The sequence below is a fragment of the Glycine soja genome, chromosome 19 (genome assembly GCF_004193775.1).
Source record: "Glycine soja cultivar W05 chromosome 19, ASM419377v2, whole genome shotgun sequence".
Lineage (NCBI taxonomy): Eukaryota > Viridiplantae > Streptophyta > Magnoliopsida > Fabales > Fabaceae > Glycine > Glycine soja.
Window position 1 is genome coordinate 4,658,730 of NC_041020.1, and position 15,275 is coordinate 4,674,004.

At 37.2% G+C, this 15,275-nt stretch overlaps 2 protein-coding genes across 2 annotated transcripts; both read left to right on the forward strand.

The window, feature by feature from the left end:
* The first annotated feature begins 10,653 nt into the window (after window positions 1-10,653).
* On the forward strand, window positions 10,654-12,539 carry LOC114398500. Its single transcript, XM_028360700.1, has 2 exons — window positions 10,654-10,689; window positions 11,664-12,539. The coding sequence occupies exons 1-2, from the start codon at window positions 10,654-10,656 to the stop codon at window positions 12,537-12,539; spliced, it is 912 nt and encodes a 303-aa protein (XP_028216501.1).
* A 1,256-nt stretch (window positions 12,540-13,795) lies between these two features.
* Window positions 13,796-14,942, forward strand: LOC114399565 (aquaporin TIP2-1-like). The gene is made up of 3 exons (XM_028361765.1): window positions 13,796-13,957; window positions 14,231-14,478; window positions 14,572-14,942. The coding sequence occupies exons 1-3, from the start codon at window positions 13,831-13,833 to the stop codon at window positions 14,908-14,910; spliced, it is 714 nt and encodes a 237-aa protein (XP_028217566.1). The 5' UTR covers window positions 13,796-13,830; the 3' UTR covers window positions 14,911-14,942.
* The last annotated feature ends 333 nt before the right edge of the window (window positions 14,943-15,275 follow it).

The window sequence follows — 15,275 nt, forward strand, 5'->3', positions numbered from 1 at the left end:
ATGAACAAAACTAGACAACTAGGTGTTCCTTGGGCAGGATGACCACCATCTGCCAGTGTCCGCTACAGTGGAGATTAATATGGGTTAGTACATTAGTAAACATTAATTAAATTCAGTTATTTTGTGACTTACCCATTTTGGTAGGCTCCAAGATAGACATCGCGTTTTGAACTCTGCATCCAACTCTTTATGTAACTTTCAGACTCAAACTGTGATTGCCCAGACCTCTTAATGGACTGTGGCTCGAGGAATCCATAGATACCAGAATTCCCCGCTCGCATACATGTTTAAGTGAGATGCCTGTTAATGTTAAGTCAAAGTTAAATATGTATGAATTGAAAGCAATAACTTAGGTAATTAAAAGTAATATAAAATGACTTACAGAATCCACAACTGTAACATTGATATGCTGAGACATTGACCACCGTGTGCGATTTCAGAGAGGTCTTCATGCTTTATGTAGAGGGGGAAATCTGGATTAAAGACCCTGAACATGGTGGCATCCCATCTAACCTGATAAGGCCTCAAGAAAAGCTCTGGGATGGTCAATGTCATCAGATAAAGCGGATCATCGACCTCCAGATTGGGCTTTGGAGGTGGTTTTGTCGGAGACACAGCTACCTGTTCATGAAACAAAGTTAAATAGCCTAATTTGAGGCACACTTAATGAATTAATTTAAAAAGTGTGGAAGCAAAGCTTCATGATGAATCAACAATGATTCAAAGGTGTTTTGATGATAACAATGATAACAACAAAAGATGATGACAAAAGTGATGAACAAAAAGCTCAAGTGAATCAAAGAACATCCATCTCAAGTGAATCAAAGAACATCCATCTCAAGAGAATCAAGAACAAGTCAAGAGTTCAAGAATCAAGAAGAAAGCCTACAAACAAGATTCAAGATTCAAGATTCAAGATCTCAAGAATCAAGATCAACATTCAAGACTCAAGATTCAAGAATCAAGATCAAGATTCAAGACTCAAGATTCAAGAATGAAGAAAAGACTCAATCAAGATAAGTATTAAATTTTTTTTTTCAAAACTTTGAATAGCACATGAGTTTTTGACAAAACCTTTACCAAAGAGTTTTTACTCTCTGGTAATCGATTACCATATTGTTGTAATCGATTACCAGTAGCAAAATAAGTTTGAAAATGTTTTCAAACTGAATTTACAACGTTCCAAATATTTTCAAAAGGCTGTAATCGATTACAATGTTTTGGTAATCGATTACCAGTGTTCTTGAACGTTGAAATTCAAATTTAAATGTGAAAAGTCACATTGTTTCATTCAAAAGCTTTGTGTAATCGATTACACATATTTGGTAATCGATTACCAGTGTTTGTTTCTGAAAAATCTAAAGATGTAACTCTTCAAAAAGGTTTTGACTTTTTCAAATGGGTTTTAAGTTTTTCTAAAAGTTATAACTCTTCTGAATGGTCTTCTTGACCAGACATAAAGAGTCTATAAAAGCAAGGCTTTGTTTTGCATTTTGAATCAATCATTCCAATCTTGAATACTTTTTCAATTCATTCAAACAATCCTTTACAAGCCTTGAATCTCTTTGAACTTCTTCTTCTTCTTTGTACCCAAAGCTTTATGAAGTTTTCTGGTTTTCCAAACCTTGAAAACTTGTGCTATTCATCCTTTTCATTCTCTTCTCCCTTTGCCAAAAAGAATTCGCCAAGGACTAACCGCCTGAATTCTTTTTGTGTCTCTCTTCTCTCTTTTCCAAAAGAAGGAAGGACTAACCGCCTGAATTATTTTGTGTCTCCCTTCTCCCTTGTCAAAGAATTCAACACGACACAGTCTGAGAATTCTTTTGATTCTTCCCATTCCCTAATACAAAAGCGTTCAAAGGTTTAACCGCCTGAGAATTCTTTTGTATCCCCATTCACAAAGTATCAAAGGTGTAACAACCTGAGATCTTTGTCTTAACACATTGGAGGGTACATTCTTTGTGGTACAAGTAGAGGGTACATCTACTTGGGTTTGACTGAGAACAAGAGAGGGTACATCTCTTGTGGATCAGTTCTAGTGGAGGATACATCCACTAGGTTCAAAGAGAACAAGGGAGGGTACATCCCTTGTGGATCTTTGCTTGTAAAAGGATTTTTACAAGGTTGAAAGAAATTTCAAGGACCGCAGGTCGCTTGGGGACTGGAGGTAGGCACGGGTTTGTGCTGAACCAGTATAAAAATTCTTGTGTGTTTGTTTTCTTCTTCCCTACTCTTTTACTTTCCACTGTGCATTTAATTTCCGCTTTTACTTTCTGTTAAGTTTCTCTTCTACTCCATATTCTCTTAACAACATAAGTTAAAAGCCTTAAAAGCGTAATTTTTTAATTGGTAAACTTTTAGGAATAATTAATTCAACCCCCCCTTCTTAATTATTCTGAGGCCACTCGATCCAACAAGTGGTATCAGAGCAGGTTTCTTGTAGGATGGCCTCCTCAAATCCTTTGTTTCCTGAAGGAAATTCTATTCACAGACCACCCATTTTCAATGGTGAGGGTTACCATTATTGGAAAACCCGCATGCAAATATTCATTGAAGCCATAGATCTAAATATATGGGAAGCAATAGAATTAGGACCACATATACCCACAATAGTAGATGTAAGCACAAGTACTTCAACCCAAAAACCTAGAGATCAGTGGACAGAAGAAGATAGGAGAAAAATCCAGTACGATCTCAAAGCCAAAAGTATCATCACTTCAGCCCTAGGGATAGATGAGTACTTTAGAGTATCAAATTGTACTAATGCCAAGGATATGTGGGATACTCTCCAGTTAACCCATGAAGGAACCACAGATGTAAAAAGGTCTAGAATAAATACCCTTACCCATGAATATGAGTTATTTAGGATGAATCCAAATGAAAACGTTCAGAGTTTACAAAAAGGGTTTACACATATTGTAAACCATCTTGCATCATTAGGAAAAGTTTTTCCTAATGAGGATTTAATTAATAAAGTCTTAAGAAGTTTAAGTAGGGAATGGCAGCCCAAGGTAACTGCTATTTCTAAAAGCAAAGATCTCTCTTCCATGTCTCTTGCCACTTTATTTGGTAAATTGCAGGAACACGAGATGGAACTTCAACGCCTCAATCAGAATGAAGAAAATGACAAAAATAAGAGAAGCATAGCCCTTAAAGCCTCATCTTCCATACAAGAAGAAAACGAAGAAGAAGATTCAGATGATGAAGATGTTTCCTTCTTTGTTAAGAAGTTTCAGAAATACATCAAGAAAAGGAAAATTGATAGGCGTCAGAATTTCATTAATGGAAGAAAATCACAAGAGGATTCTCAAGTCCTTAGGTGTTACAAATGCAACCAAATTGGTCACATCAAGGCAAACTGTCCGTCAAATGAAGAATGGTCGGAGAAAAGTGAAAAGAAAAGATTTGACGAAAGAAGAACTAAGAAAGCATACATTGCATGGATGACAATGATTCATCCGATGGTTCAGAAAAGGAGATTAATCTTTTAACCAAAGATTATGAAAGTGACGAGAACATCTCTCAATGATGAAAAACAAGGAGAAAAAGAATGATTCTCATCTTTGAAGATATAGACACTTCAATCCTGAAGAAGGTAATATCAAAATCATTATCTTATTAAAATTTCTCTTAAAGTTGAAATTTTCATTCAAATAATTTAACTATGATGACTAACAGTTCTTTATTTGTTTGTCTTTTGATTGATTGAAATCATGAGTATATTTGCCTGATTGATTTCATTCTATTTGCATGAAATATTCATTCATTTATTCAAGTAAAATCATATTCTTCATACTTGTGTTGTAATTGTTCTTGATAAAATTGATTATCTTCATGTTTTGAATATTTTTGCATGACATGATATGTAAATTACATGATTGAAAATTAGTCATAAAGTATTTTCAAATATAGTATTTTCAAAAATAGTTTTCAAAACTTCTTCTCTCCTAAAAAGCCTTCTATTTTTGTTTTCTGACTAAAATAACCACTGGTAATCAATTACCATAATAGTGTAATCGATTACAAGCAGTTATTTTTGGCAAAGTTGCTCTCTGGTAATCGATTACTATATTTGTGTAATCGATTATGACGCATCCCTGCACCTATATATTCAAATTTCAAATTCTGAAACTTGCAACCTTTCATTCTCTCGAAAACCCTCGCCCCCAATTTTTCTTCCAGCCATATCTCACTCAATTCTTATTCAAATCACTCCCCACAAAGCCCAAACTTCATATTTTTTCAATCTCTTTCATTTGAACCGATTGAAATCCCGAAAAAACTCTTCAAATGGCAGAACCATCGAAAAAGCGCAAAGGAACTTCGAGTCGTAGTCAGCGGCATTCTGGGTCACACGAAGCTCCAATTCCTCCCTCCATTCCCTCTGGGTCATTATTCTCATCAGAGGAACAGCGTACACAGTACACAAACCTCTTTTCCTCTCGTTCCATTGCAGACCCAAAATTCATAGATATGGAGTTCTTCTCTAATGAGAATTTTGAATGCTTCCAAGCATTTGAAAACTCCAATCTTATTCCATTCATGTCTCTGAAATTACCTGTCTATTCTGAGTTAGTTAAAGCTTTTTATTCAAATTTAGAAATTCATGAAGATGTTCTAATGTCTGAAATCTATGGGATTAAGATGGTCATTGACCAATCCCTATTCTATGATTTAACAAAATTGCCTAGTGAAGGTGTGCCTTTTGAGGGTGCACTGATTGATGAATGGAAATTTGATTTCTCTATGCATGATGCCCGCCGGTTGGTTTGCACCAACCAAGCGGATATGACCGGAAGACTTCTTGCCGGTTCATTGGCTTTTGAAAGCCGCATCCTCCATTACCTTATAGTTCGCATTTTGCTTCCTAGATCTTCAAACCTTGCCCAAGTTTCTGAAGAAGATCTCATTTTCATGTGGGCCTTTCATAAAGGTTTACAAATTGATTGGTCACATCTTGTTAGATATCGCATGCATAAGGCATTGCGATTGAATGCCCCATTGCCTTATCCTCACCTTGTTACCCTCTTCCTTCAACATTTCAACATCCCTCTTGATTCTGAACCTTATGTTCCAATCAAGAGATCATTCCTTATAGGCGCTTCAGTCATAGCATCCTTTGGTTATATTAAGGAGCATGATGGATCATGGGTAAAGAAGGGTTCTAGAAATATTGATGAAGAAGGACATGAGGGAGAAGATTCATCTCTTCTTTTGAAGAATTTGGAAAGGTTTGATGGTCTTCAAACCTTTGTTGGTGAGAGGTTTGATACTTTGGAACTGCAAGTGGATATGCGCTTCAATGAAATGGAGTCAAGAATGACTAAGGTTGAAGAAGATGTATCTTACATCCGATCAAGCTTTGATCTTCCACCACCGCCGCCACCATCATCTTAGACTTATATTTTAATATTAGTACTTTGATTTTCAGCCTTGTATTTTGGCTATATTATTATACTATTTGAACAATTTACTATTTCCCTATTTTCATGGTATGTTTGAACAATTATTAAGTATGTTATTTGACTATGTGGAGTTTATAATTTATCTATGCATGGTTGTTTGCTTCATGGTTTCATGGTTCTTGCTTCTTGCTTCATGATTTGGTTAATATTTTTTATGAACATTGTATGGATGGTTAAATTAAATTTATTTGATACGCACTTTGGCTTTTTGTTGATGCCAAAGGGGGAGAGAAATGAGATTAAATCAAGAATACACATAAGTAATCAACTTATTTTTAAGATAAACATAAATTCAAAAACAAAGGGGGAGCATTTATAAGAGTGATCGACTAGGAAAAAGTGTGCATGTGTTTCTTGATTTCAGAAGTTGTCATCATCAAAAAGGGGGAGATTGTGGAAGCAAAGCTTCATGATGAATCAACAATGATTCAAAGGTGTTTTGATGATAACAATGATGACAACAAAAAATGATGACAAAAGTGATGAACAAAAAGCTCAACTGAATCAAAGAACATCCATCTCAAGTGAATCAAAGAACATCCATCTCAAGAGAATCAAGAACAAGTCAAGAGTTCAAGAATCAAGAAGAAAGCCTACAAACAAGATTCAATATTCAAGATTCAAGATCTCAAGAATCAAGATCAAGATTCAAGACTCAAGATTCAAGAATGAAGAAAAGACTCAATCAAGATAAGTATTAAAAAGTTTTTTTTCAAAACTTTGAATAGCACATGAGTTTTTGACAAAACCTTTACCAAAGAGTTTTTACTCTCTGGTAATCGATTACCATATTGTTGTAATCGACTACCAGTAGCAAAATAAGTTTGAAAATGTTTTCAAACTGAATTTACAACGTTCCAAATATTTTCAAAAGGCTATAATCGATTACAATGTTTTGATAATCGATTACCAGTGTTCTTGAACGTTGAAATTCAAATTTAAATGTGAAAAGTCACATTGTTTCATTCAAAAGCTTTGTGTAATCGATTACACATATTTGGTAATCGATTACCAGTGTTTGTTTCTGAAAAATCTAAAGATGTAACTCTTCAAAAAGGTTTTGACTTTTTCAAATGGGTTTTAAGTTTTTCTAAAAGTTATAACTCTTCTGAATGGTCTTCTTGACCAGACATAAAGAGTCTATAAAAGCAAGGCTTTGTTTTGCATTTTGAATCAATCATTCCAATCTTGAATACTTTTTCAATTCATTCAAACAATCCTTTACAAGCCTTGAATCTCTTTGAACTTCTTCTTCTTCTTTGTACCCAAAGCTTTATGAAGTTTTCTGGTTTTCCAAACCTTGAAAACTTGTGTTATTCATCCTTTTCATTCTCTTCTCCCTTTGCCAAAAAGAATTCGCCAAGGACTAACCGCCTGAATTCTTTTTGTGTCTCTCTTCTCTCTTTTCCAAAAGAAGGAAGGACTAACCGCCTGAATTATTTTGTGTCTCCCCTTCTCCCTTGTCAAAGAATTCAACACGACACAGTCTGAGAATTCTTTTGATTCTTCCCATTCCCTAATACAAAAGCGTTCAAAGGTTTAACTGCCTGAGAATTATTTTGTATCCCCATTCACAAAGTATCAAAGGTGTAACAGCCTGAGATCTTTGTCTTAACACAATGGAGGGTACATTCTTTGTGGTACAAGTAGGGGGTACATCTACTTGGGTTTGACTGAAAACAAGAGAGGGTACATCTCTTGTGGATCAGTTCTAGTGGAGGGTACATCCACTAGGTTCAAAGAGAACAAGGGAGGGTACATCCCTTGTGGATCTTTGCTTGTAAAAGGATTTTTACAAGGTTGAAAGAAATTTCAAGGACCGCAGGTCGCTTGGGGACTGGAGGTAGGCACGGGTTTATGCTGAACCAGTATAAAAATTCTTGTGTGTTTGATTTCTTCTTCCCTACTCTTTTACTTTCCGCTGTGCATTTAATTTCCGCTTTTACTTTCTGTTAAGTTTCTCTTCTACTCCATATTCTCTTAACAACATAAGTTAAAAGCCTTAAAAGAGTAATTTTTTAATTGGTAAACTTTTAGGAATAATTAATTCAACCCCCCCCCCCCCCCCTTCTTAATTATTCTGAGGCCACTCGATCCAACAAAAAGAAGAAACATATAGTAAGGACAATAAGTACCTGCTGTGATAAAGACTTGACCAGATGTGTCGGCCAAGCAAGGAAGGTGTGAAGTGCCTGCCCCACTAAGGAAACCTCATCAGTGGGTACAGGAACTGGAGCATCTGCATCTGTAACCTCCTCCACACTCACCTTTACTTGGCCAGGCAACAAAGGAGTGTTATGAACAACAGTGGATCCCTCATAAACTCTCCCCATGGCAACCAGGCGGGCAGGATCTGCTTCTATGTTCAAGCCGCACCTATCAGAGTCACCCGTCTCAGGATCATTTCCTGAGGGATCAACACAACTCCCCTTTGTGCTCACTCGAGGACCGGAGGGACCAACCAGAGGGTCAGGAGGCACTGCAAGTCCCTGAGATTGCATCTATGACTGAAGCTGGGACTGCATCTGGCTGAAGGATGCCATGACCTGCCGCGTCACTCTTTTTGTGATGGACTCCTCTAGCTGGTCCTTGATTTGCTGGGTCAGTTGTTGCAATTGTTCAGAAGGCAGGGAGGAAGAGCTTCTGGACGTCCGTGGAGCCGATCCAAAGTATTGCTTGATGGTGACACCGGCTCCAGCAGCACGGACACGTCCAGGGTGCTCTGGACGTCCAATAGCAGTGGCGAGAACATCCTGACATCCATGAGGGACGAAGGATCCCTGTGTGGCTTGCTCCTCAAAGGAATCCTGCACAGAAAACACACAGTGGTACATGGCATTCACAAAATATTGAAATATAATTGTAATGGTTAGTTGAAAATGACTTACAATCTTCTCAGCAATTTCCTTTGCGGCCTCAGTCGTCATCTCCCCTGTTTTCTTCGTGCGGGCCATCTTCCACTTCACGTGGCGTCTGACTGGGGATGGAGGGTCGATGATGCCATCAACACTTCCTGACGGTGCAACTTCCTCCAGCTTCTTCTTCGTCTTCTCAGCCAGGAGCTTCTGCTCCAAATAGTCATAACCCCCCTGAGACAAAACGTGGGGGGCAGTATTCTGCTTCTGGATGGCCTGTGCCTTCTTGCTCGCATCCTGAAAAAATTAAATAATAATGTTTGAAATTGGTAGAATGAAGTATAACAATATCATGTTTTTTGAAAAACAAGTTAAATGGCAAGAAGGGTCTTTGCAAGTCTGGCAAAACTGGGCCCACTTTTCCTTGCTGATGCCGTATTTCTCATAGACAGTGTCCTCGACACTGTCCTGATTGGCTGCAAGGGCCCATTTCCTCGTGAGGTCTGATTTAAACTGCCTCCATCTCTCCCCCACGGTCTAAAGTAACTTCCTTTTCATCCTACTGTCAGAAGCCTCTGGGATATCAAATTCTGCCTGACAACATCAAATAAAGTTTATTTGTTACAATAATGTATTTTTTGGCTATTAATTAAACAAAATCAAATAAGAAAAGAAAAATACCTGAATATCCTCCCAAATCAGGTCCTTCTGAGCAGTAGGGACTTCCTTCCAGTTCTCGTAGGTGACGTCCACCTTATCACGCGCCACAATCCCCAAATATGTTCTTAATTTCTTCCTGTGGGGACCGTCAGCCTTCCCAGTAGCAGGATCAACATGGACCACTGGTCTCTCAGCACCAAGTGGTTTAGTGGACAACGATCGTAGACGTGAGGCTTTGCGTGTCCGCTTCACGGCAGACGGCGAAGCCGATGCGTCCGAAGGAGGAGAAGGAGGGGAGGTAGGTGGAAAACCCATGATCTTTTATACAATAACATACAACAACATACAAAATAGGATTAATCAAAAAAGGATAAGTCATAAGTGATTTAGTTGTGCTTTTTAATTGTGATTTGGGGCAAGCATGTTAAAAAAAGTCTATTACATGTAATCAGCAGTCAATGGATGCGTGATGGAATATAAATACTATATCTTCAAAAATACACATGTACATGGCATCCTTAGGACTTCATCCAGCTGATGTTTGTCGCTAGTTTCATCATCCACCACCCTTACCTTCTCTTGTTGTTAAACCCATATTTATGCCTTCTTCCCTTCATGTCTTGTTTTATCACAACTTTAGCTGAATTTCCTATCTTTAGCACAGTTGAATCTCCTGTCTTATTCTCCAATGACACACTTTGATGGCATGTATCTCTTTTCTTCATATGTTCTAGTGCTTTAGCTTCAAAATGCATAGAGCAATCTGAACTTTCCAGTGTTCACCAAAGGCTTCTGCATCAGCATTGACACTCTCGACCCTCTTTGGTTTATGCTTCTGTGCTACATTTCGTGCTTCCTCCTTATAATTCTCAGATTTATTAGAGGTTGCACTAGAAGAATCAGCACCAATCTGTGCCTCTTCCTCCTCTACCAGCTCAATATCTTTCGTTTCACCTTTGCTTTGTAAACTACACTGTAATTTACAAAACAAAAGTTGAAAGGAAAGATATTGAGCTGGTAGACGAGGAAGAAGCACAGATTGGTGCTGATCGTTCTAGTCCAACCTCTAATAAATCTGAGATTTATAAGGAGGAAGCACGGAATGCAGCACAAAAGCATAAACCAAAGAGGGTGGAGAGTGTCAATGTTGATGCAGAAGCCTTTGGTGATCACTGGAAAATTCAGATTGCTTTATGCATTATAAAGCTGAAGCACTAGAACATATGAAGAAAAGAGATACAGGCCATCAAAGTGTGTCATTGGAGAATAAGACAGGAGATTCAACTGTGCTAAAGATTGGAGATTCGGCTAAAGTTGTGATGAAACAAGACATGAAGGGAAGAAAGCATAAATATGGGTTTAACAACAATAAACGTGAGAAGACAGAGAAGAAAAGGGTGGTGGATGATGAAACTGGCGACAAACATGACCTGTATGATTGTTCTTACATAGCAGTAGTACAAGTGTTAGGTGTCGGGGCTTCTCTAATCTGATTAACGACTTAATTGTTAATCATAATGTGTCTGTTGTAAAGTCATGCAAATGTGAGTAAAGCGGAATTCATTATGAAAAGGATGCAGTTTAACACTACACACAACAGTCTATGGAAGCCATGTTCCTTCTATGACATCTAATCTTAGGAATTTAGTCTCTTTGTGTCTCTGACTCACATGATGGGTGTGGACGATGAAATGGTGAGCAAATTACAGGTAATCAGATCTCTTTTATTTTTTCTCGTTCCTTTCCTCTGTATATTGATTTCAGAATTAGAAGAAAAAAAAACTCTCAAACTCTACTTTGATCTATTGTGATTCTATTTGAACAGTTGGAAAAAGTTGGTAGCATATTAGAGAGGAAGTGATGGCCATATTAGTTACTTAATTGAGTTTAAAACATTTTATGTAGTCGTTGCAGCATGCTTTTTCCTGTTATAATTACATTTTCCCTTTCTTTAGATTAGATGTGGGTCTGAGATGTATTCTCAGGAGATCCTATTATATATTTTATAGTTAAGACATATGTATTTTGATTCAGAAAAGATTACTTCCTAGATTCAATTTCCCATGTATGAATCATGCACAGCCAATGTGTGCTTTCTCCCGATGTAATTTTCCTCATTATTGATTAATAAAATTTCTTCTTTTATCTGACAAGAAAAGAAAATTACTAGTTTGCCTTGTATGCGTAATGTAGTAACAGATAGCTTAAATAAATTTCTACATATTAACAACTGACTCAGGTTTATCCAATTAAGAATTGTTGCATTGAATAATTGATGATACTTTAGTTTGGCAGAACTATAGCATATATTTATGCTTGGATTTACATATGTATATTGCAAGTTTTGCTACATTTCATTCTTTGACACAAGAAGAAAGTTAATATAGGTGTCATCGTGCATTGCTTCTTTCCTGATCATGAGTATGAATATATGTTCTTGTTTGGATTTAACTTTCCGTATGAGTCTTTGACCATGGGTTTTTTTATCCTTTACGATATTGTATGTGGTTTTTATCTGGAAAGTGATTAATTACCCCATATTTTCATAATCACATCTTGTGGTCTTTTTCCCCCTTGGGTCATTGCCACATAGTTTTGGGGGCTTTGCTTGCATGTGTGAATATCCTGGTATTTTTAGTATATTGTTTCCTACCTCTAAAATTTCTTGTAATACATTCAACAGATTTTGCAAAAGGTCAAAGAGGAGAAACAACGCATATCATGTGGATCACCTGCTCATTCTCATGTAAATATAGACAGCCAGTGTTCAGCTGATAAATTTCCAGTCATGGATGGGAAGGTTCAATCTGAAACTCCCTGCCAGGAAATTCCTTCTATAGCATCAAGTTTAAATTATACTCATAGTAATCAATCTGGGAGTATTGATCAGTGTTCCAGACCTTCAGAAGGAGTAATAGAGAGTGGATCATCTGCTTCTGCTGTCTATTCCAATTTAAAGCTTGATCTTTCAATGTCAGATGGAGAAATATGCTTGGACAAGCTATCAATCAGAGAACTGCATGAACTATTTAAGGTAACATTTGGTCGGGAAACCACTGTTAAAGACAAACAGTGGCTGAAAAGGAGGATTGCCATGAGTTTAACTAATTCGTGTGATGTTTCAGCTACAACTTTCATTATTAAAAATAACAAAATAGTTAGAAAATTTGAAGAAGAAAGTTCTGGAAATATGAATGCTGGATCTTTAATCTCTTCGGGAAATATGACTGAAGAAGAAGATGTCAACTTTAAGGATTCATCTGCTGTAAATGCTTGTGGAATTGAAGATAACCAAGTTGTTTCTGAAACAAGACCAAAAATTGGATTGGAAGATGAGAATTATCAAACAGGACAAAGAGCTGCAAAGACAAATTGCATGAACATAGTGGGGGGCATAGAAGCTTATTTAGAGGGAGGCTTTTTATGTTCAAGTTACATGGATTTTCAGCCTTTGAAGTTGATGTTTCAAGAGTTCAAAGACAAATTGATTGAATTGGTTAATTTATTGTTCATGCGAATAGTTCAAGTTGCAATTACAATTTACAAGACATCTCTCTAGGTAGAACCAGAAAGTTGTAAGGTCATATTCATATATATGGCACTAATAAGGGAAATGAGCAAGTGAATCTCCACTTCAACAGAAAAAGGATGGGGAAGCAAGGTGCCCATTTCTCCATCATCAACACCAGATGATGCTGATATCCCAGAGAGCTGAATCTCCACCCAGCCCATGAATCTTGGCACACTGGATATCTACACATTGTCCATAGTGAACTGGTATTTTCATTGAGCTTTGTCATCAAATTTGAAGCATCCTAATTCCTAATCATAACTATAATGCAGAAACATTGGTAGTTGTAACCTCGGCAACAGATGTACTATTGTTTGCGGTCTGAGTTTGCCCCCAAGGATTGGGTGCAGGCATTGAATTTGACATTGACACAGTTAAACATGGACTGCTAGCAGGTCAAGCAGATAAAGCACCAAGAGAACCCAATGTTTTACTATTGCTACCTAAGGTGAAGGAAGGACCTGAGCTGGAGATGAATGGTGAAGCTACAGATATTTATTTAAGGTTTAACTATTTCTAATAAATGTTCTTCTAGTGACTTAGAAATCGAACCTCTGATTGCACACCTAAAGAATATCATTATCTGCTAACCATACCACACCACTGACAGTTCTTTAGGATACTTTAAATTAACAGAAATAAGCATAAGTAGTTAAAGATGTTAGTAATACAAGCATTACTAATGATACCAACAACACATCAGCCCAAGAGGAGAATTACAACATCAGCAGCAGGCCCATTAGGACAAGAAGCAGACCAGCTTACCTGACTGATGTCAACATATCCTAATTTATTTGTTTTACATAAAAACATTTTATTCTTTAACATAATTGCCTCAACTGTTGCTGCTAGCAGAAGATATTCTTATTCTATACCAAAAAATCTTAAAGTAACTTTTTCTTAATAATAATAATAACAACAAAATAATTTAGCCATCAACGTTATGGTGATTTAAGTGAAATTAGATTTAAATAATTTAAATAAAGGTTTTAAGTTTAAATTTTATCAATCAGATAAGATTTTATTAAAAATGATCAACCAAATCAAACACCAAATATTAATCATCAATAAAATAAAATCGAATATAAAAAGCAACCCAACCAATCAAAATTAGAGTCCTAAACTTATTTAATAAGCCTTGATACTGTCCTTGATAATTTTCTACTATTTATATAGCTCCCTATAGAAGCCTTTTGTGCTATATTTCTAAGTCCCCCAACACTTCCTTATCTTATCTTCTCCTCCTCCAGCTTTGAGATTCTCAAAGAAACTTCTGAAGATGGCTGGCATAGCATTCGGAAACTTCAATGATTCTGTTAGTTTTGCCTCCATCAAGGCCTACATTGCTGAGTTCATCTCAACCCTTCTCTTTGTTTTTGCCGGTGTTGGTTCAGCCATAGCCTATGGTTAGTTAGTTTTTTTCTGTTTGACCTCAGACTTGTACTTGTCAATGCCACTTCTTTATTACTAGAGTTACATTAATGCAAGTAGCACATGCACAACATTTTTTTTAATTCAAGCAAACGAAAAGTAATAGTAAAAGAAAAGTGTGAGGATCCTTGTTACAAAGTTTTCTGAATGATGTACATACATGCAGAAGTTTGCAAACCAAATATTTTAAAAATGTTGTGTTTACTTAATTTGAACATGAGTCTGACTTGTTATAATTCTTTTTGCAGCTAAGTTGACATCAGATGCAGCTCTTGATCCAACTGGGTTGGTAGCAGTTGCTATTTGCCATGGTTTTGCTCTCTTCGTTGCTGTTTCTGTTGGAGCCAACATTTCTGGTGGCCATGTGAACCCTGCTGTGACCTTTGGGTTGGCTCTTGGGGGCCACATCACCATCCTCACTGGTCTCTTCTACTGGATTGCACAGCTTCTCGGCTCCATAGTGGCATCCTTACTCCTCAAGTTTGTCACTGGCTATGTAAGTTCAAACTTAAAACATCCTTACTCCTCAAGTTTGTCACTGGTTTTTTTTCTGTTAATTGGCAATTAATTAATGATTTGGTGTGTGCAGGATACTCCTATCCACAGTGTTGCTGCGGGAATTGGAGCTGGTGAAGGAGTAGTTACAGAGATCATAATCACATTTGGATTAGTGTACACAGTGTATGCCACAACAGCAGACCCTAAGAAGGGTTCGTTGGGCACAATTGCACCCATTGCCATTGGTTTCATTGTTGGCGCCAACATCTTAGCAGCAGGGCCATTCTCTGGCGGGTCCATGAACCCTGCACGCTCCTTTGGCCCTGCTGTTGTTAGTGGTGACTTTCATGACAACTGGATTTATTGGGTTGGCACTCTTATTGGTGGTGGTTTGGCTGGTCTTATCTATACCTATGCCTTCATAATGTGAAGGATATATTTGGGAATTGAGATTTAGAGGGAGTGGGGTAAAGAAGTTTAATTTTTTTAATAAATGTTCTCTAAGTACTGTTTTTTAAAATATAAATAAACTGATACATTGATATAGATTTATTGTCTTAATTGAGATTTATTGTCTTAATACTTTGGTGGAGATGCGCGATGACATTGGGGTTGCAAATCTGAGGGAGAGAGGAACGTGTGAGCCTTTGAGGTGAAAGGAGGGTTGCGATAGTGGCATATTGCTACTGCACCAAGATTTCCATGAGCTGCATATGGTGGGAACAACAATGGCGAACGTGTTTTGTGTTTGGTGGTTTGATGGTTTTTATGGTCGTGTTTGGAGGCGGATGGGAA

Coding starts and splice junctions, on each gene's coding strand:
- LOC114398500 (XM_028360700.1), top strand. CDS start 10,654: ATGGGTGTGGACGATGAAATGGTGAGCAAATTACAG. Junction 10,690..11,663: donor AAATGGTGAGCAAATTACAG/GTAATCAGATCT, acceptor TACATTCAACAG/ATTTTGCAAAAGGTCAAAGA.
- LOC114399565 (XM_028361765.1), top strand. CDS start 13,831: ATGGCTGGCATAGCATTCGGAAACTTCAATGATTCTGTTAGTTTTGCC. Junction 13,958..14,230: donor TGGTTCAGCCATAGCCTATG/GTTAGTTAGTTT, acceptor TTCTTTTTGCAG/CTAAGTTGACATCAGATGCA. Junction 14,479..14,571: donor TCAAGTTTGTCACTGGCTAT/GTAAGTTCAAAC, acceptor TGGTGTGTGCAG/GATACTCCTATCCACAGTGT.